At 40.4% G+C, this 27,466-nt stretch overlaps 1 protein-coding gene and 1 pseudogene across 4 annotated transcripts in view; one reads left to right on the top strand and one right to left on the bottom strand.

Annotated features, from left to right (window-relative positions):
* FAM184A (family with sequence similarity 184 member A) overlaps positions 1-27,466 on the top strand; it is a gene marked incomplete at both ends in the record, with an annotated part of 116,731 nt that overhangs the window by 36,983 nt on the left and 52,282 nt on the right. For 2 of the 3 annotated variants that reach the window (XM_079716232.1, XM_079716231.1), the window contains 4 exons: positions 15,987-16,640; positions 17,358-17,493; positions 19,125-19,306; positions 23,570-23,767. In XM_079716232.1, the coding sequence (XP_079572358.1) occupies positions 15,987-16,640; positions 17,358-17,493; positions 19,125-19,306; positions 23,570-23,767 (1,170 nt within the window). Of the gene's footprint in view, positions 1-15,785; positions 16,641-17,357; positions 17,494-19,124; positions 19,307-23,569; positions 23,768-27,466 lie in introns of those variants that run through there. The other variant, XM_079716230.1, reaches the window with a different exon arrangement.
* On the bottom strand, positions 3,525-4,298 carry LOC307061314 (spindlin-1-like; annotated as a pseudogene). Its single transcript has one exon. The product of its transcript is annotated as a spindlin-1-like (transcript).

Here is a 27,466-nt window from a genome sequence, read left to right as displayed (position 1 = left end):
TACAGAATTAACAGATTTTATTGTTTATACTTCTAAATGCAGAGAACAGGGAACTGTCTACACATTGTATAAAATAAAATTAAAATTAAAAATGAATTCAAGCTTGAAAGATGAGGTCATTTACCTAATTTTAAAATGCGAGCACGAAGACCTCTGAACTATACGCATTCGTTCAAACTGCAGTAATGATGGAAAATACAAAAAGCGCAGCATTTCCAAGGAACCACAGACATTTCGACCGTAATTATTTTCTGTTACAATAATTCCTGTTTTGTCTTTGGAGAACTTTTTTTTTTTTTTTTTTAAGACAATCAGCTTGAAGAATGTTTTCAGGCACTACAATTTGTGACAATCAAAACAGTCTTCTAATGGGTCCACAGCATTCAGAGATTCAAGACCAATGCATTTCGGGGTTTGGCACGTAAAACAATAATAGAAATGAAATCTGGATTAGAAGCAACTGTGATTGTTTTAAGAATGCACAGTCCCTTCAAATGCTGCATGACATACACAACTGGAAAATCACCTTCTGTTGGCACTACATTTGCTTCACCAGTGCATCTTTATCCTACAACCACTAAAACAGCACAATTAAGCAAATATACAGAAACTGAAAACAAATAAAAACAAAGATAGAAAAGAGAAAACCGAAATATATTTAACATGCAATTTTAGTTAGTTACATTGAACATTCTACTTAGAATAGAGCATGCAAAAAAGGATGGTCTGCTTTTAAGGTTTTCCTTTGAAGCTTTACATGGCAGCCAGACATCACGCACGCACACACACACACACGACACAATAATACTGTAGCAGGTCAGTGAGAAAGGCCAATACATTTTATACAGATTTCATGTCTTGTGTTGTCACAAGTCCCATGATAATTTTAGAAATTAATGTTGTATTCCTAGAACAAGGAACCAACATTCCGATACCAGGAAAATGCAAGCAATGCATGCAGATCTGAAACATGAGCCTAGACGAAGGCTGAAATACTCGGCTGGGGAGCAGAGTTAGTCACGGCATCAGGAAGCGTGGTTTAAGCCACCAAAAGAAAAAAGAATGGGGAAAAAAAAAAGGAAAAACAACAACCAAAAAACCCTTCCCCCTCCTTCAACCCTAAAGTCAATAAATGGAACAGTGATTAAAATAATGATGATAAGAGGGCTTCCCTGGTGGCACAGTGGTTGAGAGGCCGTCTGCCGATGCAGGGGACGCGGGTTCATGCCCTGGTCCGGGAAGATCCCACATGCCGCGGAGCAGCTGGGCCCGTGAGCCATGGCCGCTGAGCCTGCGCGTCCAGAGCCTGTGCTCCGCAACAGGAGAGGCCACAACAGTGAGAGGCCCGTGTACAGCAAAAAAAAAAAAAAAAAAAAAAAAAAAGATGATAAGACATCACACGTCACATTCATTTAGAGAGATCACGTGGTATTAAAAGTTACTAAAGGTACTTACAGAAAAACCACAATGCAAGTCATTAAGTAATGCCAGAAATGTTTCAACTGACCCAACCCTCAGGATACCTCCAAAGGACTTTGTTTTTCAGTCCGAAGTCACTGTGTCCTGTTCATGCAGTGCGCGCTGGACAGCTCCCTCTCTGGGCCACACATGTCCACTTGGGCACGGGGAGCTCGGCTCAGCCTTGAGATTCACATGCAGAAACTCTTACAAGAGCCACCGGGAGAACAGATGACAGATCTGTAGCATGACACTTGTTTCAAGCACAGGAGGAACATCTAAGACCTGGGTACCCACTGCATGGAGAAGCTCACCCCTGGCTGCCCTCGGTGAGGCACTGGGCACGCTGGAGAGAACTGGGGTGCTGTATTTACATGGTGCGCGAGGTTACCACCCACCAGCACAACAAGGCACAGCCTTCCTGAAGGTGAAAATGGGCATCACACAAACCTCGCATAGCGCGGCCTTGAAACTACAGAATCTCTTAACATCAAGAACAGCCATGACAGACATCACACAGACCTGGTGTTTGGCTGAGATTCATATGCATTTAAGCTTTCTGCCCAAATCTTAGGTAAGATTTTCAATCTCCACAAGACTGGTTTCACAAACCATCTTTCTCCTAGCTTTCAAACTGCCAGGGATCATCCAAAACAAAGTGATAGACTGACGTTTTGCTTCTAAACGAACCACTTTTGCAGTTCTATTTTAGTTAAGGACAACTTGCAGGAAAGGATTCAATGGCTAAGGGCTGCTCTCAGTCACACCCACAAGCCAGTGCAGGTAACTGACCCTGATGTGGCAAGATCCACCAAATGGAATGAGCCCACATCAACAGCACACCATGAGCAAGAATATACAGCACCACAAAAGATGTCAGGAATTTAAGCTGTTATTTGTCTAGGCATTCTTTGAGGGGAAAAGCCGAGGGGGAAAAGCCTTCTGACCATAATCATATATCAGTAATAATAGTAATAAAAATAAAGGTATCCCAGAGAACTTGTTAAAAGGCAACACCGCCATTCTTAAACTTACATTTCTAATATAAAAGCACTATGTTCTTCCAGGAACTTACCAAATACACAGAAACCACTGATATACTGTTGCCTTTTAAATCCATGTGCTAAAATCCAGATTACTAATTTGTACAAATAATGGACCAAATGTGCCATCCAAAATACACCTGCATTACACTATGTGGACCAAGTACCTGGGCTTTGCTTAAAAAGGAGTATTTATGATAAAAAATGTAAACAAATAATGTACAAAGCTTAGAATTAAAGGCAGCCTTTTACCCAGATTTCTAACTGTTTTGTAAAATTCTAATGTGGGTCATTAAATGTTCATAGGTGATTCATATTTGAATTTACACTTTAAAGCCTCCAGACTGAAATGGTGCTCTGAACTTGACTTTCAAAACAAGCTGAATGTCCCGATGCACTTCCTGTGCCCAAATTTAATTTTGAATAAACAGCAGTAATACACTAAATACACTGAATACAAATGGCTTGGGTCAGCAATCCTGTTAAACTGGAGAGAATTATGTAAGCCCCACTCCAACCCACAAAGAAAGGACTGCCCATGAAGTGTGTTTGTGTGTACACACAGATCTGTTTGTATGTATATATACATTATATATGTATACACACAGATATAGATAGGTAGGTAGACATAGATACATATATATCTCAAAAAAAGGCAATAGCAAAAATACCAAACGATGCTTGCATTGTGGCAGCAGAATAAGAGTGTTAATCATGAAGGGGAAAGTGGATAAGATCTACTGCAGTTTTAAATGACTGTGATACTAGCTTAACTTTTACCAGACTTGCCTGTAAGTCCCTTCCAAACAAACAGACTTCCTTTAAGAGGAAGGAGTTCCTTACGCAAAATGCTTTGTGTTCACCTAAATCTGTACTATTCAGAACAAAACCAGTTCTGCTGGCAGAGATTGTGGGTTCACAGGGACATTTAAGCTTTCATTAAACTGGAAAGCAATCAAGTCTTTATGTCTACAAATTATACATTTAATAGTTCCACAAATTTGGCAGAGTCCGTGATGACATCTAGGATGTTTTCACCAAATCGTAGACATAAATATGGAAATCATCATCAAGCTTGATGAAATAGATGGTTTGGCTTCTACTTGATGAGTGACCATGCCAGTCCTTTTAGCGTCACCTTCTTTGGCATATTCCACTTGTTTGCCTACCAAGCTGTCCACAACTTCTCCCGGTTCCCTTTCTGCTGGAGGTGAATCATTAGAATCGGGCATAATCTGAAGGTCACCTTTATAATCATCTAAGAGCTGGTACGTGTACAAGACAGGATCTTTTTCATAGGTGATGTAAAACCATGTGTTCATTAGCGCGTGCTAAGACCATTCCCCTCCACTCGTCTTTAGAGCCATCCTCTGTCTCAAACATGTGCTCCACTGCTTTGCCAATCATCGTGTCAGCTAGGTGTGCATCACTGATTCGAGATGTTGCAACTCTGTTAGGGAGGACTTCAAGCGCAGAAATTCTGTTATCTTTATTAAGTTCTAGTCCATAAATACAGTCAAATCCATTGTATTTTATAAGATGCAGAGGATTTACAGGCACCTGGTCCAGAACGGTTCCTTCCCACTGGGTGATGGGGCCATTGCCCTCTTTCCACCCATGCTGAATCCTGCAGCCTACGATGTTCCTCCGGGGCTGGGAAACAGGTTTGCTCGGCCGCACACTGGTCCGGTGTTTTTTGTGGGATGTTCGTTTCTTCATCATGCTTGCAGATACACCAGCATGGCCTGCATCCGCTCTGGACCGCTGGCCAGGTGTCTTCCCGAATGGGGTCTTCATTCATCTGTATTTAAGTGAGCAGCAGAGCTGCTGGACTAGGATGAAAATTCAGTATGCTCCAATTTGAAACTTTTCACAGAATTTCAATATTCTTGTCCATCATCCCAAGCGCCTTGTTTTTTTTTTTTTTTTTGCAAGTTCAGCAAAAATACGTGAAATCCTAAGTACTCGGCCGGCCACCTAGGCCACCGTCGGCAGCCCGCTGGCCCTGTGGTCCCGCGCCGAGCTCCGGCCCCTGCCCGACAGAGCCAGACGGCACTGCCCCGCCCCCGGCCGCACGGCGCACGCGCCCTGCGCCCTCTGACTGCACCGGCCGAACCTCCCGGGCCGGTCCTGGCCGGACGGGCCGTACTACCCAAAGGTCTTTTTAATTTAGAGTTTTATAGTGCCTTTGGCTTAAATAAATCCAGATGAACTTTTTATTTTGTTAACTGCTTCGTAAATGTTTTATTGGGACATAAGTCTGTTGTTGGAATTAATTTGATTACATAATGAATAAAGAACAGCCTTTGTTTAAAAAATTTTTTTTCTAACTTATAACAAAAGAAACTGGATCAAGAAAAGAAAAACGTGGAAGTAATTCATTGCCAGGAGTAAACTACTGTATATGGGTAGCATCTGTTCCCCTTCCACTCACCTTGAACTACAGATATGCTGTGAATCTTCCTGGTAGATCCAGTTCCATAGTTAATAATGGCAAATGAATATGTGGCTTAATATTTTGTGAGAATATGGGTTAAAAGGTTTACATCTCATATCATATTCCAAAAGACTGTTAAAATTCTCTCTAAATACCTAGCCTGCCAGTTGCCTTGTTTCTTAACCGTTCTCTCAGCCTCTTTAAAAAACCCCCTCAGAGTTATGAGCAGTTCAAGCTTGGCCTTTGGACAGGTAGCCCACAGGGGGAGCTCTTACTATTCAGGCAGCCCCTTTGGAGGGCTTGTCACATATAGGTAGGATGGGTTTTCATAGGGACTAAACCTTTTTAAACAAAATTAAATTCGTTTTGTCATTTTTTTCTCGTTTCTTTAAACTGAGTAGGACATCATGAAGAAGGAACAGTGGGTTGGAAGAAGGTTGGGGAAGAGTAATAGTTACTCTAGTTATGCCCTCATAATGTGGTATTACGTACTCTAATCACCAGTAGGATGGATTGAGAAAGCACAACATAAAATTTCCACAAAGAGGAACTTGACATAATTCTATGAGTCTGTATCATACGTATTCTACAAGACAGCCAGCCTGGTCTCTTCAAAAATGTCAGTGTTCAGATTAAAGGAGACTGAAGACTCAGTACAATGTGGGATCCTTGATTGGATCTGCATTGATAGAGAAAAGCTGCTGTAAATTTTATTATTGGAATAATTTGATAAACCTGAATATAGGCTGTATATTAGTTAATATTCCATTAGGCTGAACTTCTTGGGTATAACAGTGCTATTGTCTTTGATCTTAGGAAATATATACTAAAGTATTTAGGGGTGACAAGTACCTGGAACTTATTTTCAGATGGTTCAGAGAAAAGAGAGAGAGAGAGAGAGTGTGTGTGTGTGTGTGTGTGTGTGTGCACACGCACATGCGTGCACGCATGCACATGCTTAGTGCTGTATGAGTTTGGGATTTTTTTCTTTCAGACACTTATTTTACACTAAATGATGTTCTGTGGGTTTTGCTTCTTGTTTTTTTTCCTTCAGGATGAATGGTCATTTGTGACCTTCTCATTTCATTTTTTTCCTTTTGTCCGCCCCATTTTGCTAGCATGGAGCTGCTTGGGGCTAGTTCTTAAATTCAGTTCTGTAAACTTTTCTTACATTGCAATGATTAATCCTATAACCTAGGTAGCATAAATATATGCTATTATTGCTTATCAGTAGAATAGTAAGAAAATATGGATGGATTTGTGCAATTTCATCACCTCTAAAACACATTTTAAATGCATTTCATTAACATGCCCTTAAGGATGCTAATAATAATCAGGTTCCAAAAAGTGGACCATTTTATAGGAACATTAGATTCTCTAAGTTAGCTACTTAGAGCTCATCAGTTATATTTAATAATTTGTGAAACATTTACTTGTAAGGCTGGTCTGGGAGTGCCATTGAATGTAAATTGAGGTGCAGAGTTCTCTGGTCTGTGTTATTGCTCTAGAACAGATAGAACAGACCCTATATGGCAGAGGTCAATAACCCACTGTTTTTGAGAAGTTTGAGAGACTCTTTTCAATATTCTTTAACTTTGGTGGCTTAAGGACCAAGTAACCTTTTGCTAATTGTATCTGAGGGTTTAATAATAAAAACAGAATTATAGAAACATATCCTTCCTGCGTTTAGGGCTGCTTTTTTTTTTTAATATTTATTTATTTAGTCATGCCAGGTCTTAGTTGTGGCTCATGGTCTCCTTAGTTGTGGCTCGTGGTCTCCAAAGTTGTTGCATGCGAACTGTTAGTTGTGGCATGTGTGATCTAGTTCCCTGACCAGGAAATGAACCCTGGGCCCCCTTGCATTGGGAGCACAGAGTCTTTTTTTTTTTTTTTTTTTTGCTGTGCGCGGGCCTCTCACTGTTGTGGCCTCTCCCGTTGTGGAGCACAGGCTCCGGATGCGCAGGCTCAGCGGCCATGGCTCACAGGCCCAGCTGCTCCATGGCATGTGGAATCTTCCCGGACCGGGGCACGAACCCGTGTCCCCTGCATCGGCAGGTGGACTCTCAACCACTGCGCCATCAGGGAAGCCCGGGAGCACAGAGTTTTAACCATTGCGCCACTAGGGAAGTTCTTCCTTTGTTTAAAACGTATGAGATCTGTTTTTTTAATTGAAATATAACTGACCTACAACACTACATTAGTTCCAGGTGCACAACATAGTGATTCGGTATTTCTATATGTTACAAAGTGATGTCTGTTACCATCTGACATAATACAAAGTTATTACAATATTTTCTATATTCCCCATGATGTACATTTCATGCCCACGACTTGTTTATTTTGTAACTGGGAGTTTGTACCTCTTAACCTCCCTTACTTATTTCCCTCACCACCCCCCGCCTTGCCCCTCCCCGCAACCACTTGCTTGTTCTCTGTATCTGTGAGTCTGTTTCTGTTTTGTTATTTCATTTAGTATGATACTCTTTAGGTCCATCCATGTTGTCTCAAATGGCAAGATTTCATTTTGTAAATAAGTTTCAAATGAACTTATTTACAAAACAGAAACACAGACTTAGAGAATGAACTTATGGTTACCAGGGGGAAAATGCGGGAGGGGAGGGATAGATTGGGAGTTTGGGATTGACATTTACACACTACTATATTTAAAATAGATAACCAACAAGGCGCTACTGTATAGCACAAGGAACTTGGCTCAATATTCTGTAATAACAAATGGGAAAAGAATTTGAAAAGGAATGGGTACTTGTATGGGTATAACTGAATCACTTTGCTGTACACCTGTAACTAACACATCATTGTTAATCAACTATACTCCAATATAAAATAAAATTGTTTTTAATTCCATTTTTTAGGGCTGAGTAACATTCCATTGTGTGTGTGTGGGTGGGTATGTGGGTGTACCACATCTTCTTTATCCAGTCACATATTGATGGGTGCTTAGGTGGCTTCCATATCTTGGCTGTTGTAAACAATGCTGCAATGAATATAGGGGTGCATATATCTTTTTGAATTAGTGTTTTTGTTTTCTTTGGGAAAATACCCAGAAATAGAATCGCTGCATTGCATGGTAGTTCAATTTTTAATTATTTGAGGAACCTTCTTACTGCTTTCACTGTGCGTCGGTACGTAGTGGCTGCACCAATCTGCATTTCCACCAACAGTGCACAAGGGTTCCTTTTTCTTCACATTCTCATCAGCACTTGTTATTTGTTGTCTTTTTGATAATAACCATTCTGACAGGTGTTAGGTAATGTCTCATTTCGGTTTTGATTTGCCTTTTCCTGATGATTAGTGATGTTGAGTATCTTCTCTATGTCTCTTGGCCATTTGTATGTCTTCTTTGGAAAAATGTCCATTCAAGTCTTCTTTCCATTTTTTAATTGGGTTGTTTGTTTGATGTTGAGTTGTATGAGTTATTTGTACATTTTGAATATTAACCCCTTATCAGATAGATTGTTTGCAAATATCTTCTCCCGTTCAGTAGTCTGCCTTTTTGTTTGGTTGAGTTTCCTTCACTGTGCAAAAAGCTTTTAAGTTTGATGTAGTCCCATTTGTTTGTTTTTGTTTTTATTTTTATTTCCTTTGGCTGAGGAGACATATCCAAAAAAAATATTGTTAAAACTGATCTCAAAAAGCATACTAACTACATTTTATTCTAGGAGTTTTGTGGTTTCACATCTTACATTTAAGTCTTACATCCACTTGGAGTTTATTTTTGTATATGGTGTGAGAAAGTAGTCCACTTTGATTATTTATTTTTGCATGTAACTGTCCAGTTTTCCCAACACCATTTATTGAAGAGGCTATTTTCCATTATATATTGTTTATCATAGATTAATTGTACCAGAACTTTAAAAAAAATTGTCGAATCTGAGATTGCTCCTTTTTTCTTTGTTAAGTAGTCTTGTGCCTCATGTAGTGCTTATATACTCTGAGGGTGAGTTTTTCTCTCTCTCTCTCTTCTGTTGGTCTGTCTGACTGTCTCTGGCATTGATCGGAAAAGGAAAGTGAACAAATATCCAGAATTTTCAAATAAGCAAGAGATAAAGGAAAACATTACCCTGAGGAGCAGTGATGACAGGGTCTGCTCATGGTTGCTGAGTGGTTGAGTCTGTCGTGAGACAGACATACTGGGAAGACTGACTGAAGCTGGCCTCACCAAGGTGAAGAGCATCATCTATGGCCAGTGGAGAGAAGCTCCTGATGGCTTCTGTGCTCTAAGAACATGATCTCATCTCCCTGTTACGGAGGAGCTTGCAGCAGTCAGACAGGAGTTGCCCGTCTTCCCTCTCCACCTCAAATCCCGGTCTTTAACCTTGCTCTCTTGGGAGGAGTTTTTCCCTACTGTCAGTCAGTGCCAGTCTCTCCCCCGTGTCAGGCAATCCTAGCCTCAGACTTTCTCCATGACTTTGGTGCAACAATTAGCCCTTCCCTAGGATACATTTTCAATTCCTCTTTAAAAAAAAAAAAAAAAAAAAAACTCTCCCTGGACTGGACGCTGCTGCCCCCCAAGCCATCATCCTAGTTGTCCCTATTTATTTCCTTCCTTTGACCGACTGTTTCTCGGAGTTTTTTCTCTCTGCTAGCCGAGTGCCTCCATTTACTCAGTATCCACTTGTCCACGCGGTCTGCCCTCACTACTCTACTGAATGTGCTCTCTCAAAGGTTATTTCTGAGATTCTGAATGCAGGGGCTGCAAGTGTTCATTTTTCTTGATTTCTGTGCAGCTTTTGACAAGACGCCCTGCCCGTCCCTCGCACCCTGGGCTGTGATGCCCTGCTTCCACTCTTGCTCACCTCTCTCAGCACGTTGCCTCTGTCTGTGGGTCCTCATCCTCCTCCCGCCGCGGAAACCCACCCAAGGCCTGGTCCTCGGTCTTCTTCCTTCTTCCTCAGTAGTTTCTCCCTCTTGATCTTGTCCAGCTCAGCAGCTATGAGTATCTCTGCAGTGGACCATGTCCACTTTTCTAGCTCCACAGCCCACCTTTCCCTTCACGGAGTCCCGTGCTTACCCATCGATGTGTCTTTTGCTCATACTGTTCCTTCAGCCTGTAATTCCATCTCTATAGCTTTCCCCTTAATATTTTGACTAAAAGAGATTCTGGTTAAGATATCCTGTGATAAACCATAATGGAAAAGAATATGAAAAAGAATATATATATATATATATATGTATAACTGAATCACTTTGCTGTACAGCAGAAATTAACACAACATTGTAAATCAACTATACATCAGTAAAAATTTTTTAAAAAAAGAGATTCTGGTTAAGATAAAGTAAGCATTTTACTCAGAATAAGGGAAAAAACTCATACATTACCATCCTCACTCCCACCCCAGCAAAGACTCATTTTGTATTTCTCCTCCTTTGTAAGATGTATCAATATTTCACTTTGACAAGTTGAGTAAATATTTCTTTAAGGTTAGTCTCCACTAAGCTGCAAGAGAATAGACACCACACATATGCATCCAGTTCACTGTTGTGCCGATTATAGGTCTTGGCACATAGCAGGTGTGCAGTAAATTTTTGTTGAAGGGAAGAATGAATGAAGTAGGAATTGACCGTTAAAGATTTGCTAGTGGGCTTCCCTGGTGGCGCAGTGGTTGAGAGTCCGCCTGCCGATGCAGGGGACGTGGGTTCGTGCCCTGGTCTGGGAAGATCCCACATGCCGCGGAGCGGTTGGGCCCGTGAGCCATGGCTGCTGAGCCTGCGTGTCCAGAGCCTGTGCTCTGCAACGGGAGAGGCCACAACAGTGAGAGGCCCGTGTACCGCAAAAAAAAAAAAAAAGATTTGCTAGTAAGCTAGCAAACTTTATCTAGGTAATTAGATTTTTTTTACATTTCCAAAATACATGTTCTTTTTTTATAAGTGTAAGGATTAATGTTCAATATTCTTGAAAAAGTTTAAGGATGATTTTTATAAATCAGTTTTATTTCAGTCAGTGATTTTTAAGGAAATTTGAAGGGTATCTGTTGGAATTAATGTTCCTTTAACTTTCTGTTTTCATTTTCATTGTCATGTTTTTCTACAGCTAAGGCATTTCGAGTATTGATTCATTCTTTTAGCACTGTTAATGTTAATCTTTTAAAATGGTTTATTGTTTTCTGATTATAGTAGTAACATGCATTCATTACAGAAGGCTTAGAAATACTGAATATCCTCAGTTAAAATTTGGTTAATTTCTTAATACACCTTTAAATATGCATCTGCACACACATGCACACTCATTGTTTTCTCTGTATGCGATTGGATTTTATTGTATATAGTAGCATGTGTATTTGCCTTATACTACAAGATTTTTCTTTGAAATATCCTCCTAAATGAGATGTGCTTTTTAATGGTTTCATGGTTTTATATTGTGGGAATGTACCATCATTTATTCAACGATTCCCTTACCTTAGCAGGGTTAAACCTGTTGGTATAATATGCAACAATTGAGGTCCGCTTAAAATATTTTAAGCTCATATAACATACTTATCAATGAACATGCTTTATTACTAATGAGTTAGCTTTTAGTGGGAACATTTATATTGCCAATGTATTTGCTCTGTCGACCATAGCAGAATACTGTAGAACTTCTTGCTGTGTCCTCACGTGGCGGAGACAGAGAAAGGAAGCAAGAGCTCCGGTGTCTCTTCTTATAAAGACACTAAGTCCTATCATGAGGACCCCATTCTCATGACCTGTCTAAACTTAATTACCTCCTGTTATCTCCATATAACATCATGTTGGGAGTTACGGCTTCAACATATGAATTTTGTGGGGTTCAGGGGAGACACAATTCAGTTCATAGCAGTCAACAGTGAGAACTATTTCAGACACTTTTGTTTTTACCTAAGTAGCATTTTTAAAATTAGGATCTAGAATTGTTCTCATTTTATCTGTGGGTAAGAGTATCTGAACATCTTCATAGAAAAAATAAAAATTACTCACAATTGCTTACTCATCATGGGTTATATAGTTAAATTATGCATCATTGGCATAAAATGGAACTGTGAAATTGCATGAAATTGCTGAAATGATTGTACTGTCCCATTCCATGAATGTTCATAGTTCCAGAAAAATTGCAAATGGCTCTTAATGTCTTTTAAAATAGTTTATGAAAAGAGATGTTAGAGAATTTCCTTTTCTACGTGGAAAATCATAGCCAATTTTATGGATGATTATGATCACTTACTGAAGTTTCTTTTAAAATTAGTCTCGTCCTCTCCATAAATAAATGATACAACTAACAAGGAAGGCTTAGTATCTTATAGTGCTTTATATTTTAAAAAATCTTTATATAACATCATTTTAAAATGACAATGATAAGTTGATCTTATAACAACAATGTCACTAGGGTAGAATAAATACGATCTCCATTTAATATTGAGAAACTTGAAGCTTGGAGAAATTATTTTACCTAGGGTCAAAAATTCAGTTTGGGTCCATTCTGTTACTTCAAGTCATATGTCTTCTATGTGTTCAAAGAACATAGAACCATCTATATTACCTTTGTCTGAGAAATAATAGTCAGAGAAAGATACTAATAAATGGTTGCCTTTGTAATTATGTAGAAAAGTGAATAGCTAGAAGATACTTTGTATAGTAAGGTACTTGAAAATTCATATATAGCATTCTCATTTAAAAATAATATAATTAGTGGTATATTTTAAATGGTCATTTCTAAGAGCACTGCTCATCTGTTATTGTCCTTGCCATCTTTTTATTGTTCCTTTTTAAGGTTTTAGAAATTTATTTTAACATTGCTTTCCTGGAAGATACAAATATATGGTCAGCATGATACTGTATTTATTTTATGTAATATACTTTCAGAATCACATAATTGGTGTTCTCAGTGTATGAGTGGTAGTGGTACAAAGCCTAGACTGTTTAGTAGAGAGTTAACAAAGCTAGTGCAAAATCAAACTTTTTTATTTTTGGCTGCCAGTTTTGGCTGGTAAGATAGCTGTGTATAGGTTAGGACAGGAGTTGGTAATAAGGTCTTTTCCACAACTCAACTCTGCTGTTGTAGTGGGAAAGCATCTGTAGGCAATACATAAAGGAATGGACCTAGCTGTGCTCCAATAAAACTTTATTTACAAAGACCAGCAGCAGCCATATTTGGCCTGTAAGCTCTAGTTTGCTGATCCCTGGATTAGAACATAAAATGAAATAGAACTTCTCACCATAAGATTTCCCTATTCTTTATCAGATGTTTTGTTTACTTTTCTTAAATTCTGTTTTCATTTAATGCTTTAATTCGTAACCTCGATCCCCTTTAATTTCACCTTTTTATTCACGTTTTTGTGTGCTCCTGAGCTTCTCTACCTTCAGCTACTTTTCTCGGCTAACATTATCACACAGCTTTCCAGCTTGTTGTCAGGACACCCCAAATTAAACCAGTCTAACATTTGCTGAGTTTCAGGAATGAGTGGTGGTAAGGAAATGGTGATGTTGGATATAAAGAAAAGATAGAATCCCATGGATCCCATGGATGTGGGTGGCTTTGGAAGGCTTATTAAAAGAGGCAGAACTTGAGCTGACTCTTGAAGACTGAGGGAAATTAAATTAGAAAAAAGAGAAGAGTATTTCAATAAAGAGTTGACAAGGGGAGGCTCACATGTTGCTTCCCTCTCCCTTTTCATCACCAGTTATATAGAATCCCACCATGGACTGGCCCTTTTCATGATCATTTCCTGGAGCAAAGTGCTAACAGCGTGACTTATTTCCTTTGGGGATCCCATCTCTTTGGATTATCTCTTTTCCTTCCACGTGCTTAGTAAGATGAAGAGGGAATGCATGCAGACATGCTCTGGGAAGGTCTGCAACCTGTGGGCTAGACCAGCTCTGTTCCAGGCACTCTGGCAAATGGACTCCTCTCCAGCTGGTTGGTGTCTTTTTCCATAGTGCCCCTTCCAGTCTTTTCTGGCATCAGTGTGGTAGACAGGTATGACCCTGAGGGAAGGGAATAGGAAGCCACCCAACTTTCTTGGTTTATAGGCTACCTTTAAGATTAAATGGGTAAATAACAGGAGTCCTCCATGGGGATGTGTGTTAGCCCATTTAGGGACATAACGTGGAATTTGGAATTAGGTTTATTAAAAAAGAGAGACCGTGAATAAGTATTTATGTTCCTCTGTGGCCCTTGTAGGAGAAGGGTAGTTGTGGCAAGACAGGTGGAATCCTGCCGTCTCTCAACCTTTTTTCTTTTGGTATGACCACATCTCAGTCATGCTGAAGAAAATAGATACAGCAGACCTAGCCGAGTGTATGGACAGGGGACTGGGTGTGGAAGACAAAGCCCTGTATGGAGGGAGTGAAGCCCCTGCAGTGGGGTAGCTCCAGTGTGTATTCTGCCTTCTGCCAGTATAGCTGCAGGCTTAGCAGGCGACAGCCTTGATTTAGCAGCAGGATTTGGAGTTACCAGGATCTGTGGAGAGCCAGGTAGTTTGTCTCAGTTGCCTCAGTCTGCATAAACAAGTTCTCTACAAAAAGGGCAACACTTCCGCATCTTAATTGCAAAAGTATTTGGTGCTGGGACTTCCCTGGTGGCGTGGTGGTTGGGAATCCGCCTGCCAATTCAGGGGACGCGGGTTCAGGCCCTGGTCCGGGAAGATCCCACATGCCGCGGAGCAGCTAAGCCCGTGTGCCACAAATACTGAGCCTGCGCTCTAGAGCCTGCGAGCCACAACTACTGAGCTCGTGCTCCGCAACAAGAGAAGCCCCCGCTCTCCACAACTAGAGAAAGCCCACGCGCAGCAATGAAGACCCAACACAACGATAGATAGATAGATAGGTAGGTAGGTAGGTAGTATTTGGTGCTGAACTTCATTTCTGAAGCCAAAGTAAGATTATATTAAAATGAGCAAAGTTCCAGGACACTGATTTTTAGCCTCTGGATTTTTGCTGGAGTGTATAGTATTTACTTTTTTTTTTTTTTTACTTCAGAAGAAAGTAGGCACATCTCTAAGCCTTAAGTAACAGTTGTGAATATTACTGTTGGACCGCAGGGCTATGTGGAGGACATCAAGGAACATACGAGAGTGGGAGTGTTACTATAAAAGGAGTATGTTATCATTGGAATTAAGGTGGGGAAATCTCAATGGAATCATTAAAACCCAAGGACAAAAATGAAAATAAAGACCTGTACTCAGAACACTCTGGCTCTAGGAATCTGGCTTGCTTGGAGGCAGAGGGAAAATTAGGCAATGAGTAAAACTACAACATTTGATAGGTGAGCAGAGAAGTACTAATTGCATTTTGTAAGGAGACCACTTGGGAGTGAAAAGGATCAGCTTTAAAAACAGACCATAATGGAACTAGAAAAGGAAATTTCTAAATTTAAAATATACCAGACTTTAGGCAGTTGAAAGAGGCCTTTGGGAAGACGTAGGGCCTAGAACTTCCACTCGTGCAAAGCCTCCTTCATCTCTAGGCCTCCAGTGCAGGGCAGAGACTTACCATGAGGCTTTTCTCCTGATCCCACCACAGTCCCCAGGAAGCTAGACTGGGCTGTAGAAAAACTCCATTCTCATAGACCAGGTAGCCTCCTTTGTCTCTTTCCTCCTCACTGTTTCATTTCTAGGAAAACATTCTTAATTTTGAATGCTTTAAAATCCTAATCAAAAAAGTCTTCAAGTACAGATTTTAAGATTGGGCTATGTAAATTTGCTAAATAAATCTATAAGTACAAAAACAGTGCATGAAGTTTTAGTATTTAATATTTACCATAGCCAATATTATCTGCATAGAAAAAAATGTCAATCCAAATGAAAGAATTAACTTCAATTAGAAAATAATATGGTTTACTGAATTCTTCTCCCTTTTTCTTTAAAACCATGCAGGTAATATATGCTTTGAACACTAAAAATGATGAGCACGAATCTGTAATTCAAGCCCTCAAAGATGCTCATGAAGAAGAAATCCAACAAATTATTGCAGAAACGAGAGAAAAAATATTGCAGTATAAAAGTAGAATATCAGAGGAGTTAGACCTTAAGAGAAAGATTCAAGTTTTAGAAGCATCATTAGAAGATCACATAAAAATGAAGCAGCAGGCTTTGACAGAATTTGAGGCTTATAAGCACAGAGTTGAGGACATGCAACTTTGTGCAGAAGCCCAGCATGTCCAACGCATAGTAACCATGTCTAGAGAGGTTGAAGAGATTAGAAGGAAATTTGAGGAAAGATTACGGAGTTTTGGACAAGTCCAAGTACAGTTTGAAAAAGACAAACGGTTGGCATTGGAAGATTTGCGAACTGCTCACAGACGGGAGATCCAAGAGCTGCTGAAGTCACAGCAGGATCACAGTGCCTCAGTTAGTAAAGGACAGGAGAAAGCGGAGGAGCTGCACAGAATGGAGGTGGAGGCCTTAAACAAGACACTGGAAGAGCTAAGGCTTGAGCGGAAAAAGCTAATTGAGGATTATGAAGGCAAGTTGCGTAAAGCTCAGTCCTTTTATGAACATGAGCTAGATACTTTGAAAAGGTCACAGCTTTTTACAGCAGAAAGCCTCCAGGCTAGCAAAGAAAAGGAAGCAGATCTTAGAAAAGAATTTCAGGGACAAGAAGCAATTTTACGAAAAACCATAGGAAAATTAAAGACAGAGTTACAGATGGTACAGGATGAAGCTGGAAGTCTTCATGACAAATGCCAGAAGCTTCAGATAGCACTTGTTACAGCAGAGAACAGTGTTCAGGTGAGTAAAGAATATTACATTCAACACATGGATTTTTTTTCCACTTTTCTCTTTTTCTTTTCGATTAGACCACTTTTAACTTTCTTTTTTTCCATTTTGCTTTTTTTCTACTTTTCTTTTGTGAGAAAATCAGTGAAAAGGTAATCTTTATTACCCTGTAGCTGTTATTTCCTACAACAATTTCAGATATGAAAGGCCCAAAAAGATAAGCTTAAAACCTTATTGATTGTTTATGAAAGGATTTTTTAATAACATGTTAATATTTTCCCAGTGATTTGGGAAGTTTAAAATATTGGTCTTTAATTATATTTTTTTCCTTTTCCTCCATTAATGATGGGGTCTGCACATTAGTTGATGTCCAGACACTGAACAAAAAATTAATATTGCTTTATAAATAGGGGTATGGCACAAGTCTAAAAAAAAAAGCCAAAAAGTCTCTCTGGCAAGTCTCTTTGTTTCTTGGCATAGAAAATTTCATAGGTGTGTTTTTAATATCTGCGCAGCATTTAAATATATTAGAAAGGGTCGAATAGCCTTTCATGATTGGGTCATATGACTTATGAAGATAACAAGTTATGTGTCACTGATACAGATTCAAAACTAGGTATTGTTAAGTGTGACTTTTGAATAAGAGAAAGTTGCTGCTGGTAGTTTAAATGAATTTTTTAGCTTAGCATCATTCTTGCATATTAATAATGGCTATTTGATTTTTCTTAGGTTCTTCAAAAACAGCTTGATGATGCCAAGGAGGGAGAAATGGCCTTATTAAGCAGGCACAAGGAAGTGGAAAGTGAGCTAGCTGCAGCCAGAGAACGTTTACAGCAGCAAGCTTCAGATCTTGTCCTCAAAGCTAGTATGTCTGACCACAGTTCTTGGTGTATTCCTCAGCTAAAACCCAACACTTAAATGTTAATTCGAGACAGAATTAGCCTTTTCTTCTCATATTTTAAAATTATTTAGGTTCTAAACATGTTAAAGGGTTCTGTTATCTTGTTAATCAATCATAAGCAAATGATAACTTATTTTTAGGAATATATTTCTATAAAAAAAATTAAGAATTATAGGTTTTAGCACCAATAAGTCAGTCACTAAAAGAAAAACACTCTAAGAGGCTTTGTCCTTTAAAAACATGTCCTTTTAAAACATAAATATTTAAAAATACTTAAATTAGTGGAACTATATTTAAATTACAACAGCCTCATTTCATTTGGCTTATTAATAAGGATCATTTTACATACTAAAGCTGGTTGCCCGTCCTGACGTGGCTGACATGCTCATTTCGAAGCCCTCACTAGAGGAGGGGGTGACCTGTATCAATCTGAAGTGACATTTCGCTGGGGTGTTTGGTGAGCCAGGGGAGGCCTTTGAATGAGTTCTTTGAGGATGTCATCTGATTGACTGGCTCATTGGTGAATCCCAGATTACCCTCCCCCTGAAGCAGAAGCTTTTTGACTTTAATGTGTATGAAAATCACCTGGACAGCTCGTGCAACCACAGATGCTCGGCCCCAACCCCAGAGTTTCTGACACAGTAGGTCTGGGGCGAGCTTCACTTGTGACCAGCTCTCCCAGGCGCGGCTGGACCAGGGCGCTTTGAGAACCGCTGTCCTAACGCATATGCCTTCTGAGCATATTTTCTCATATTCACTTTCCATGTCTCTGTCTCTGTTCATACCACCCCCCCCCCACTTTTGTCATTTTAGGTTTCCATAGCCTTGCTGTCGTTATCTGTCTCTTGCTCTGCCTCAGTTCTGTATCAGGTCTGTTGTCTACAACAAGTTTAGTTTCAACCAAACTGCTGCCTGCCATCTTTGCTTGCTGCATACAGATTTCTTCCTCTTTATGTTAGAATTTGAAAAAAACGATTAGGGCTTCCCTGGTGGCACAGTGGTTGAGAGTCCGCCTGCCGATGCAGGGGACACAGGTTCGTGCCCCGGTCCGGGAGGATCCCACATGCCGCGGAGCGGGTGGGCCCGTGAGCCATGGCCGCTGAGCCTGCGTGTCTGGAGCTTGTGCTATGCAACAGGAGAGGCCACAACAGTGAGAGGCCCGCATACCGCAAAAAAAAAAAAAAAAAAAGAGATTAGAAAAGAATAAATTTCTCATTTTAGTGCCATCGTGCTACTCAGTGCATCTTCTCTTACTTTGTTTTACTCCCAGGACTTTTATATGTACCCTGAGGAGTTGTTTCTACCTCAACTTGTAGAGCTTGAAATCTTCAAAAATGATTGGAATGGTCCTAGGTGCAGGGAGCAACATCAGTGATGTGAAAATGGACCGCTTTCTAACTTAAGTAATTCTACTTGGATAATAAGTATTCCCATGGTAAATATTTCTCCTGTATACAGTGAGGAAACCAAAGAACTATTTGTACACGCAGACCATTTATTTTACTTCCATATTAAGTACATTGTGTCGTTAACTATAAACTGTTTTTTACCACAATGTAACAGATTTTAAATTGGGGCTTTCTTTTGGGGGGTAGGTCATATTGGAATGCTTCAAGCAACTCAAATGACCCAGGAGGTTACAATTAAAGATCTAGAATCAGAAAAATCAAGGGCCAATGAGAGATTATCTCAGCTTGAAGAAGAAAGAGCTTTTTTGCAAAGCAAAACCCAGAGTCTGAATGAAGAGCAGAAGCAGCAGATGTTGGAACTGGAGAAGGTAAAGAATAATGGAGAACTCCCCCCAACCACCCCATGAAAGAAGAGAAAGAAAAGTTCAGTTTTCCTCTTCTTCAGATTTTATTTAGAGCATTTACTTTTATTTCATAGTAACAGTCTATGTCTTAACTCTAGGAATTTTTTGTTTTTATTTTGAGGAGAAAAGGTATTGATATAAAGCTGGGCTATCCCATATTGTGTATATGTTCCAAATGTTGCTGATAACAATTTATAACATAAAAACTTAGGACATTTCAACCTATTTCAAGCCAGAAGCTGAATGAACTCTTACTTCAGTGGGACGTACATTACGGTTAATCGTATTTATTTTTCTGTTGATGAAACGTATTATTGTGTATACACCTAGGAAATGTCTGTTAAACTGAAAAGGATGACCAGAATCAAGCCCTGAAAATTCATATACCAACATACTTAATTTCTAAATGAAATAAATAAGACATATGATGTGTAGAGTAATTGCTGAATATTTATTCCAGTTTTTCACATATCTACAATACCAGGTGAGGGTTTGGGACACTCTTCCTCCTTCTCTCAGCAGCCAAGTGTCTGTTGAACTTGAAAAGTGTCTGTTCTCCTCGCCCTTGTTCGCCTCCCACTCACTCCTTACCTTGTGTGGGCTGGTTTCTCCTGCCACCACTCCAAAGGCTCGACATTGGCCTCGGCCTCCAGTGACGTCCTGGCTGCTGGACTGGGGCGATCTTGTCTTCCTGGGACACTGACTCCTCTGATTTACAGCATCTCTCTTCGGTTCTCTCACACTTTCCTCCTGGCTCCCAGGCCCTGCAGTCTTGTCTGTGAGCTTCCCTCTTCTCTCTGTGGCCTTACCTTTTTTTTTAATTTTTTTATTTAATTTTTTTATTTTTTAATTAAATTTTTATTTAATTTTTTTAATTTTAATTTAAAAAAAAATTTTTTTATTGGGGTATAGTTGATTTACAATGCTGTGTTAGTTTCAGGTGTACAACACAGTGAATCTGTTATACATATACATATATCAGTCTTTTTTTAGAGTCTTTTCTGTGTGCTTACCTTTGATGTTCCTCTTGCATTCTCATCTCATTCCACAAGCTCATCCATTCCAGTAATACCCGCTGTCACTTGGTCAGTGATATCTCCCAAAGCCGTTCGTCTAGGCCAGATCTTTTCCCTGAACTTGAGTCCTGTGTATCTAACTCCCACTAGATATCTGTTTCTCACAGATGTGTCAAATCAACCTGCCTAGAACTTTCTCCCCTCAAAATACTATATTTCCTTTACTCCTTTCTTCAACCAGTAACACTGTAGTCTGTCTAGTTTGATAAATCAGAAACCTGGGAGACGTTCTTGATTACTGTTTCCTTAACCCCCTATCGGTTCCCAAGTCCTGTCAGCTCTGCACTCTCCCTGCCTTCCGTCAGCTCACTAGCCTACTGCCAAGATGGTTGTTTTTTTTAAAATGTCCGTCACTGAAGACATTCTGCCTGTGGACAGCAGCTTTAGCCCATGCCCAAGAGTTCCTGCCCACCCTTCCTGATGGCCTCTCTCTTCCTCAGCACCCCTCCCCTTCTTTCTCCTTCCTGCTTCTCTGGTTGGGCTCTGACTGGTACAGTTTTATAGGTAAAAGCTACGATCTATGATGAGGGGGACTTCATGTCTGAGCTATGAAACAAAAAGACCTGGGGGTGATGGTGGTAGAAGAACCTTAAAAATGTTGTATTCAAGTAGGGGCTCTGGTTTCTGGTGACCCCAAGTCAGGGAGAGCTAGCAGAGGGATTGGGATCCAGCTCTAGAACACTGCTCTGAGCCCCCAGTACCCCCATCCCTGTAGGGGAGGCTTGAAGGGAAGAGCTGACACCCAGTCTGGCCCAGGCAAGAAAGAAGAAGCTGGGAGTTTCTGTTTCCTCTGTCTACATCTTCTGGCTTTGAAAGGAAAGAAGGTCCAGTGCCTTACATTCAAGAATCTTCCCTAGGGCTTTTCCCCCTCATTGGGCCTTGGGAATAATGATAATCTCTTTATTATGTAAAATAATTGCTAACAACTATAAAATATTTACAGTAGGCTGGGTATATTGCTAAACATTTGGGGGCACATTATCTCATCTTCAGCAACCCTGTAAAATAGGTTCTTCCTTATCGTTCCCATTTCACAGATGGAGAAACTGAGGCTTATAGATGTTATGCACGCATGGTACCCCCAGTCACATGGCTAATAAGTGGCAGAGCTGGAACTTGAACCCAGGTCTGTGAGACTCCAAAACCCATGTTCTCCACCTCTGCAGTGTGCTGCCTCCTATAACGTGAGGACCTTTGATTTCCACCTGGGTAGTTCTAGGGACCTGCAGACTGAGCCAGGCAGGCAGGTGCTGTAGAGGCCAGACAGCAGGATCGCTCGCTCTGCCCATCCGGGAGGAATTAACGATCCAGAGGAGGTGTGTCTGTCTTCCGAGAGTCTTACAGAGCATCAAGGGAGGGAGGGATCTGCTCCAGCCCCTAAAGAGATTTAAAACATCTTTCAACCTCATTTTCTTGAAGTTTTACTTTCTCGTCTTCCTCTTTCGTAACACCACATAAGTTCTTCAAAGAGTAGCCTTCATCCAGTACCTCCATTTCCTCCTTGCGGCCTGGCTTCCCCTCTCCTGCTCTGTTGTACTGGGTCCTAAGGCATCAGTGGGAACACAACCAGCACACCCAGAAACTGTACACATTTTCTCAGCAGCACTCACACCTCTTGGCTGCCCCCTGCCCACCCTTTGTCTCTGTGACGCTCTCCTCCTTCCCAGTGGCTCATGCGCCTCCTTCACCGGCTCCCCTTCCTCCTCCTGCTCCCAAAATTCAGATACCTCCCAAAGTTCTTCCTGTCTTTGTTTCCTTTCTACCTCCTCCCCTTGACAAGTTATCTTGGTTTGCTGGGGCTGCTATAACAAAACGCCACAGCCTGGGTGGCTTAAACAGCAAACATTAAAAATAAGTAACTTGGGCTTCCCTGGTGGCGCAGTGGTTGAGAGTCCGCCTGCCGATGCAGGGGACACGGGTTCATGCCCCGGTCCGGGAAGATCCCACATGCCGCAGAGGGGCTGGGCCCGTGAGCCATGGCCGCTGAGCCTGCGCGTCCGGAGCCTGTGCTCCGCAACGGGAGAGGCCACAACAGTGAGAGGCCCGCGTACCGCAAAAAAAAAAAAAATTAAAATGTCAGTTTCAGTGATTTCTCATTGCCATCAGAATAGAATGCAGAGGCCTTACCATAAAAGACCCCTGGTCATCATTTGACCCTGCCTGCTTCTGAGCCTCATCCCTCTCCACTCCCAGCCTTGAATCCTATGTTCTAGCCACACTGCTCAGCTGCATGGATTTCTATCTCCCTAACTTCACCGCCTGGTAAACTGCTTCTCAGATTTCAAAATGCTGGAAATGGTTATGAATGCAGGCTTTTGACATCAGATCTAGGTTTGAAATTTTCTCATCTCTGGTTTCCTGGTGGGCTTGTGAGAATTAAATGAGAATGTGTCATCATCAGCTCAGATGTTTTCTCTTCTGGAAAGCCTTCCCTGATCGATCAATCTCTCTCTTCCCCCTCCCCCTCCCCCTCCCCTCCCCCTCCCCTCCCCCTCCCCCTCCCCTCCCCTCCCCCTCCCCTCCCCTCCCCCCCTCCCCTCCCCCCTCCCCCTCCCCTCCCCCCTCCCCCTCCCCCTCCCCCTCCCCCTCCCCCTCCCCCCTCCCCTCCCCTCCCCCTCTCCCTCTCTCACACACATCACATTGTTTCCCACCCCATCCAGGTTAGGTTTCTTTCCTGTATACTCTCACAACATACGATGCATGCTCCTTTCATAGAACTTAAAAAATTATACTGCCACACTCTTTTGACTTATTTTCATCATTAGACTGTTCATGCTTAAAAGGCATATAATTGGCATGCAGTAAAATTGTATTGAATAGTATCATTTGAGTGGGTAAATTGGTAAGCCATTTTGTGTACAACTTTGACATATAGGAAGCCTTTTTCTCTTAAGTCTGCAGATGTGCTGACTTGCACTTGGTTCTAACCTAATAATAGTGTATTTTATCATTTGCTTTAAAATTACTCATTTTGCCTGTGCCACCCTGTCATTTTCTGAGAACACCCAATGGTGTATCCTCATGTACCATATCTAAATCCTGTAGCACTCAGTTCACCCGAGTTTATCTATTTACTGAGTATTCAAAATACTAATAGCAGTAATGAAAAAGCAGATGCCAATTATTGATCTTTATTTTTGTTCAATTTTAGAAAGTAAATGAGGCAAAGAAAACTCAGCAAGAATATTATGAGATGGAGCTAAACAACCTGCAAAATAGACTGGAAGGAGAGGTAGCCCAATTAAATGCGGCCCATTCTAAGACTTTGGAAGAATTAGCTTGGAAGCACCATATGGCAATGGAGGCTGTCCACAGTAATGCGATTAGGGATAAGAAAAAACTGCAAATGGTGAGTAAAAATTCAGCTTAGCATTGCATTGTACATTGGTGGGCTTTCTATAATGATCTAGCTGCTGTCTTATAATCACTCTGTAAATCTCGGTTCAAAGGGTAACATACATAAAAGTTTTTATAGGGGATGTAGTTTATTAAATTGATATGAGGCACTTCTACTTGGTGTAAGCCGTAATAGAAACACTCCCTTCATCCTGAGACAGCAACACTGGTGTCCTCCTCAGGAAGCCTCACTAGTTGAAGCACTTATTCTCCTGTAGACAGTTTCCTTCCCTGGGAAAATGATCTGTTTTGGGCTTCCCTGGTGGCGCAGTGGTTGAGAGTCCGCCTGCCGATGCAGGAGACATGAGTTCGTGCCCCGGTCTGGGAAGATCCCACATGCCATGGAGCGGCTGGGCCCGTGAGCCATGGCCGCTGAGCCTGCGCATCCGGAACCTGTGCTCCGCAACGGGAGAGGCCACAACAGTGAGAGGCCCACATACCACACACACACACAAAAAAATGATCTGTTTTGTTTTGGTTTTGCCCTCAAATAAGTAATCAGCTCACTAATAGTAATACATGGCAGACAGTAATTATATAGTAGAAAAAGCAAGGTATCTGACAGATTGGGGCCTTACACTGAGCTCTTTGCTTACTAGCTGCTTATTCTTGGGTCCCAAAAGCTATGCCTGATGCTCTCTGCATTTGACAGACGAAGATAAGATCCATCTTGTAATATCCCTGTGAGGGTTAAGTGAGGCAAAATGTTAAAAACCCAGACATGTCTGAGCATATAGTGATAAATAAGTGTTAGTATTTCTTACTGTATGTGCCAGACACTGCCCTGATGTTTTATGTTTATTTTTTCATTTAATCCTTATAACACTGCTTTTGGTTTCATTGCTCTACCCATTTTACTGAAGAGGAGGTGGAGGCACAGAGGGGTTAAATACTTGCTCAAGCACATGCAACTAGTAAGAATTAGTCAGACCTTGAATTCAGGTCTCAGGTATCAAACCCTAAGGCATTTAGCCACCACATTATGTAGGCATGTATTAATGATGGTTGTTATGTGTGTATATAATAGCACTTAACAGTTTACCGAAAGCTTTCTTATATATTCCTTATTGTTTGTGTCTTGGAGATTAATGACATTTTTATTCTATGGGTGGTGAAATAGGTTTAATAAACCTAAATGATTTACTCAGAGCCACAAACCTAGTAAATAGAAGAGGTAGCATGTGAATTGAGATCTTCTGCCTCTATATTTCTTCCTTTTCTGACAACCAGAAAATAACACCTAAAGTTAATTAAAAATTCAAAATAAAACTTCCATTTAGAATATTTCTATCTAAACATACTGTTACATGTTTATATAACTAAAGACAAAACTTAATGATATGTTATTTCTCAAAGTTGTGGTTGTCCTTTTTTCTGTGCCAGCTCACTATTCCAGGACCAATCAGTACAGCTTTAATTGATTAGTTAATTAATTAAGCATGTGCATGCTTATCGACTCTGGGTATATGTATCAAGTGTTCGAGGTTTTATAGTAAAGGGTTTAGCAGTAACTGTGGCTTCAGTAATCTTTCCCATAGCTATTTTTTGTTATTCTTTTTCATTTCTACATTCTATTTTCACCTTAACCTCCTCCTCTCTTACTGGAATACTTAAATTGCAGGTGCCTTTTGCCTCTCTTTATTCCTTTGTATTAAGTTCTAAGTGCTAGAATCAAGGCATCTTTCATCAATATAGTTTTTACCTCATTACTACTCTTCTAATCATCCCTTCACCCATTAAATTTCAATTTCTGAGCTACCTGAAAATCTGCTTTCATCCATTTGCATTTCTTACAAACTTTCATTAAAGCATGGTTGCCATAAGGCAGATGACATGAATTTCCTGTATGTGAACATAGTCAGAACCTCTTAGGATAGCCTCATCTTTACCCTTGTCTTTTCTCAGAATAACTTATCACTTGCTGCTTCATTCCTTTCTTGCCTAGCTAGTTCATGTCTGAGCCTAAGCTAAAACCAGCCTCCTTCCAAATAGTCTTTCTCCTATGTCAAATTATCTTTTAAAGAACATTTAGCTAAAAGTGACTTCACCATTCCTTATTACTTAGCTACGAAAAAGGATGTGAATATACAGAGAATCCATGCAGAAAAGAGATAACATAGCAGGCCTGAAACTGCCATCCTTAGAAAACATGGTGCAAGGTTGGCCCTTGGCTGGTGTCTAGAACTTGAATTTCAGGAGGGTTCCCACCATTCCCTGATAAGAATGGCTCCCTGTGCCTAAGCTGTTTATGCAAACAATATGGTTTATCCTGAACATGCACTTTCCTTCCTGGAGTCTCGAATTTTGGAACATGCTAAACTGGCCAGCCCCCAGTAAGAAACCTGGCACTAAGTCCCTCATGAGCTTTCTTTTTTTTTTTTTCCCCCGAGTATATTTATTTGGGAAATGAAGTTAATGATCATGAAAGTAGATACCTAACCACCTTGGCTGAACTGACAAAGTTCTGTACCATTTTTATAGACACAAAGGCAATTTTACAAATCCATTCTAAGTGTAAGGATATTATTTAGGGTTATGGTAAATTTATAAAATAATAATTATAGTAATGTATTTGTTATATTTCTCATATTTAGTTATTTACCAATATCTGATTCTATGAAAGTTTTCTTTTTTTTTTTTTAATTTTTATTGGAGTATAGTTACTTTACAGTGTTGTGTTAGTTCCCTCATGAGCTTTCCTAGTGGACATTTCACATGTGTTGTCCCAACTTGGAGGAGAGTTCTGAGTGAGAGGACTCTTAGAAGCTTGAGGCTGGTTTCCTGCAGAGTTTGCCCCATGTGCCTTTTCTCTTTGCTGATTGTGCTTTGTATCCTTTTGCTGTAATACAAATAGCTGTGAGTACAACTAAATGCTGAGTCCTGTGAGACATCCCAGCAAATCATCAAACCTGGAGTGTGTCTTGGGGACACCCAACATAGAACCCTATTTATTACTGTTCTCACCTTACACTGTAGAAATACTGAACACCTGTAACATACCTTGTTCTTTGCTACCTCCATGGTTTTTGCACATGCTTTTTCTTCTGCCTAGAATGTTATATCTCCCTGTTGCTTCACCACCTTTTCTTACTGGTACACCCCAAACTATGCTTAGGAATTGCTTTCTCTGTGGAAGTTTCACACCAAGCCAGCACTTATCAGTTCCCTATTCATATACTCCAGTACTCCCCATTACATCTAATTTTAATCACATATTCTTTAATGAGCCTATTAAGGGCAGGGACCATGTCTTTTTGCCTTTGTATCCCAAGTAGTAAGTAGCATGTCTGGCAAATAGTAGGTGTTCTTCAGTAAGTATCAATTTTAGTAGTATTGCTCTTTAGATACCTTAATTTCTTACTTGTTAATCCTTGACTACATTCCAGTGCTAGACCACTGAGTTCCAGGAGTGTTACTAAATTTTGTATTTTTATGTAAATATAAAAGAATTATGAACCCAAGAGATAGTTAGAATTTTTTCCTATCTCACCAAATTATCATTTATATCACACATTTCTTTTTTTTGACTTCAGGTTGATCTAGACTAGTCAGATATTCTTATCAATTAAAAAATGACTTAACCACTGCATCATAAGTGATTCAGAATGATAGAATCTAAGCCCCTAGGATTAATTAGATTCACCGTTAACTC

The sequence above is a fragment of the Hyperoodon ampullatus genome, assembly GCF_949752795.1.
Source record: "Hyperoodon ampullatus genome assembly, chromosome: 12".
NCBI classification, from domain to species: Eukaryota; Metazoa; Chordata; class Mammalia; order Artiodactyla; family Ziphiidae; genus Hyperoodon; species Hyperoodon ampullatus.
This window is presented reverse-complemented; position numbering and strand designations above follow the sequence as displayed.